This window comes from Micropterus dolomieu, unplaced genomic scaffold (genome assembly GCF_021292245.1).
Source record: "Micropterus dolomieu isolate WLL.071019.BEF.003 ecotype Adirondacks unplaced genomic scaffold, ASM2129224v1 contig_653, whole genome shotgun sequence".
Lineage (NCBI taxonomy): Eukaryota > Metazoa > Chordata > Actinopteri > Centrarchiformes > Centrarchidae > Micropterus > Micropterus dolomieu.
This window is the reverse complement of record NW_025729643.1, coordinates 815-3,035: the sequence shown is the minus strand read 5'-3', so window position 1 is coordinate 3,035 and position 2,221 is coordinate 815. Positions and strand designations below refer to the sequence as shown.

At 47.9% G+C, this 2,221-nt stretch overlaps 1 protein-coding gene across 2 annotated transcripts; it reads left to right on the top strand.

Moving 5' to 3' along the window:
* The first annotated feature begins 110 nt into the window (after window positions 1-110).
* On the top strand, window positions 111-1,425 carry LOC123964113 (collagen alpha-4(VI) chain-like). 2 transcript variants are annotated; one of them, XM_046041223.1, is made up of 3 exons: window positions 111-370; window positions 473-1,123; window positions 1,284-1,425. In XM_046041223.1, exons 2-3 carry the CDS (start codon window positions 550-552, stop codon window positions 1,367-1,369), a joined length of 660 nt encoding a protein of 219 aa, XP_045897179.1. In that variant the 5' UTR covers window positions 111-370; window positions 473-549; the 3' UTR covers window positions 1,370-1,425. The 2 variants fall into 2 exon arrangements, with proteins under 2 accessions (XP_045897179.1, XP_045897178.1); XM_046041222.1 differs by having other exon boundaries at window positions 111-374.
* The last annotated feature ends 796 nt before the right edge of the window (window positions 1,426-2,221 follow it).

Here is a 2,221-nt window from a genome sequence, read left to right as displayed (position 1 = left end):
CAGAACCGTCATGTTTTTGGAATTTTGACATTAATTCGTCCCTTAATGCCTGAAGCAGTTTCTGATTTTGTTTCGGGCATACTGCACACTTAATCCCAACCACTACAACTCTGCTTTGCTTTTTGGGAATTAAAGGCTCCACAATGTCTTTTTTTAAATGTTCCTGTGGAGCTCAGAAGTTTGATACCCCTTCACAGTCCTTTGCTTTAAAATGGGTTCTACCACCAGGTGAATCTCTGCTTGTTAACTACCTGACCTCCAGCACAGAGTTGGACAAGACCTTCACCAAAATGTCTGACTCCGAGGTCGGTTGTTGGTTTGGATCCGGAGTTCCTCATAGTTTTAACTACTTAATTTAAACTGAGACCAGGCAGGTAAAGTTTGTTTAACTCAAAGACCGATACCTGAAGTCACATCAGGAGCTATTTCCTAACCAGTTGGTTTCCCGATGATTACTCTCTTGTTTCTTCAGACCCCTGCAAACGTTCAGAGCAGTGCGCCTTCATCCAGGATGTCCCGGGGCCTCAGGAGGTCGACGTGGACCTGGTCATGGTGGTGGACGACTCCAGGGAGATTCAGGCTGATGAGTACGCCGGCGTCCAGCAGCTGCTGGGCTCTGTGGTGGAGCAGCTGGTCGTGAGCCCGCAGCCACGCAGGGCCGGCAACCGGGCCCGGGTGGCTGTAGTCCAGCAGAGCGGCAGCCGCAATCTCAAGCCGGAGTTTGGCCTGCTGGACTACCAGAACGCCAACGTGATGAAGAGGCAGATCAAGAACATGCAGCAGCAGAGCGGCTCCCCTGCGCTGGGACAGACGCTGGAGTTCTGCCTGCAGGAGGTGCTGCTGAAGGCCACCACGCCCCGGAGGAGGAGGGCGATGCTGACTGTGGTGGGCACCACGACGGCTTACAGGGACCGAGCCAAGCTGCGCTACATCTCCCAGAAGGCCAAGTGTGAGGGGGTGGCGCTGTTTGTGGTGACTATCAGTGATCGCTACAACCAGACGCAGGTGGAGGAGCTGGCCAGTCTGCCTGAACAGCAGCACCTGATCCACGTCGGCAGACTGAAGGCCGACGAGCAGGGCTACGCCCAGCGCTTCTTCAGAGTCTTCCTCTCCGCCCTCAACAGTAAGACCAGACTCTAGATTAGATTAGACCAACAGTCTGTCATCAGCTTTCTAAAATGTCCAGTATATCATCCAGCTTTTATTCAGGGGCAGCTTTAAATACATATTTTTAATTGTTTGTAAAAACAAATATGAATGCATCTGTCCTGTGTTTATTTCAGAGGGCATAAACACGTATCCTCCTCCTGCAATAACACAGACCTGCAGCCGGCTGACGGAGGAAGAAGTAGATCTCTTAAACGGGTAACTCACACTTTACATCTTTACACCACAAACTTAACATTTTTGGCCCACAAGGCTGAGCAGGAAGAACACAGGTTAACCACGGGGTCTTAAAAGTGTTAAATTTGTTAGCGGCGCACGAACTGTGGCATCCAAGCTCTGCGCGAATCCGTCAGTTGTTGGGAAAGAAAAGAACAGGTCTCTAAGTCAGTCACATTATGCCGAGCGCTGATCAAAGAGCGGAGCTGGAAGACTGCAGGTTACTGGTCAGTGAATGTTACCACAGCAACGGAGAGACAGTTGTGTATGGGACGAGGACCGTGTCTGTGTCGGCGTTGCGCCACTGTTGTAGGGTAACGTTCACCGGGACGAGGAAAAAACAAACCAGAGCCCAACTCCTTCTCCCCGCTGCTTTAATGCAAATACTATATAAATCTATATTTCAAGCAGCCTTTAGATGCAAAAACAGAACAGGATGAATAATCACTGAAGCAATTTGGCATTTACATATAATATAATACATTATATTACATGACCTTATTTAGCCAAGGTGGAACTAATGTAACTCATACTGCACAATTTTTATTTTACCAGGAAGTCCCTTGAGATTGAAATCTCTTTTTCCGAGGGAGACCTGGCCGAGACGGCACAACAGTTACAATTTAAATAGAAATACAGCATCGTCAACACAAAAACAAGCATCACACACACAGGAAAGGGACGGGACTAAGCCAGGTCACATGTGGCAGTTACATTTCTGAGTGAGCATTTTAACATGGCTTTGAATTCATTTAATGGAACTAGATCGTTTAGATGTTGCAAGTTTTGCAATTTTATTTGGTATATTTGGTTTCACATCATAAAAGTTCTTAGTGCG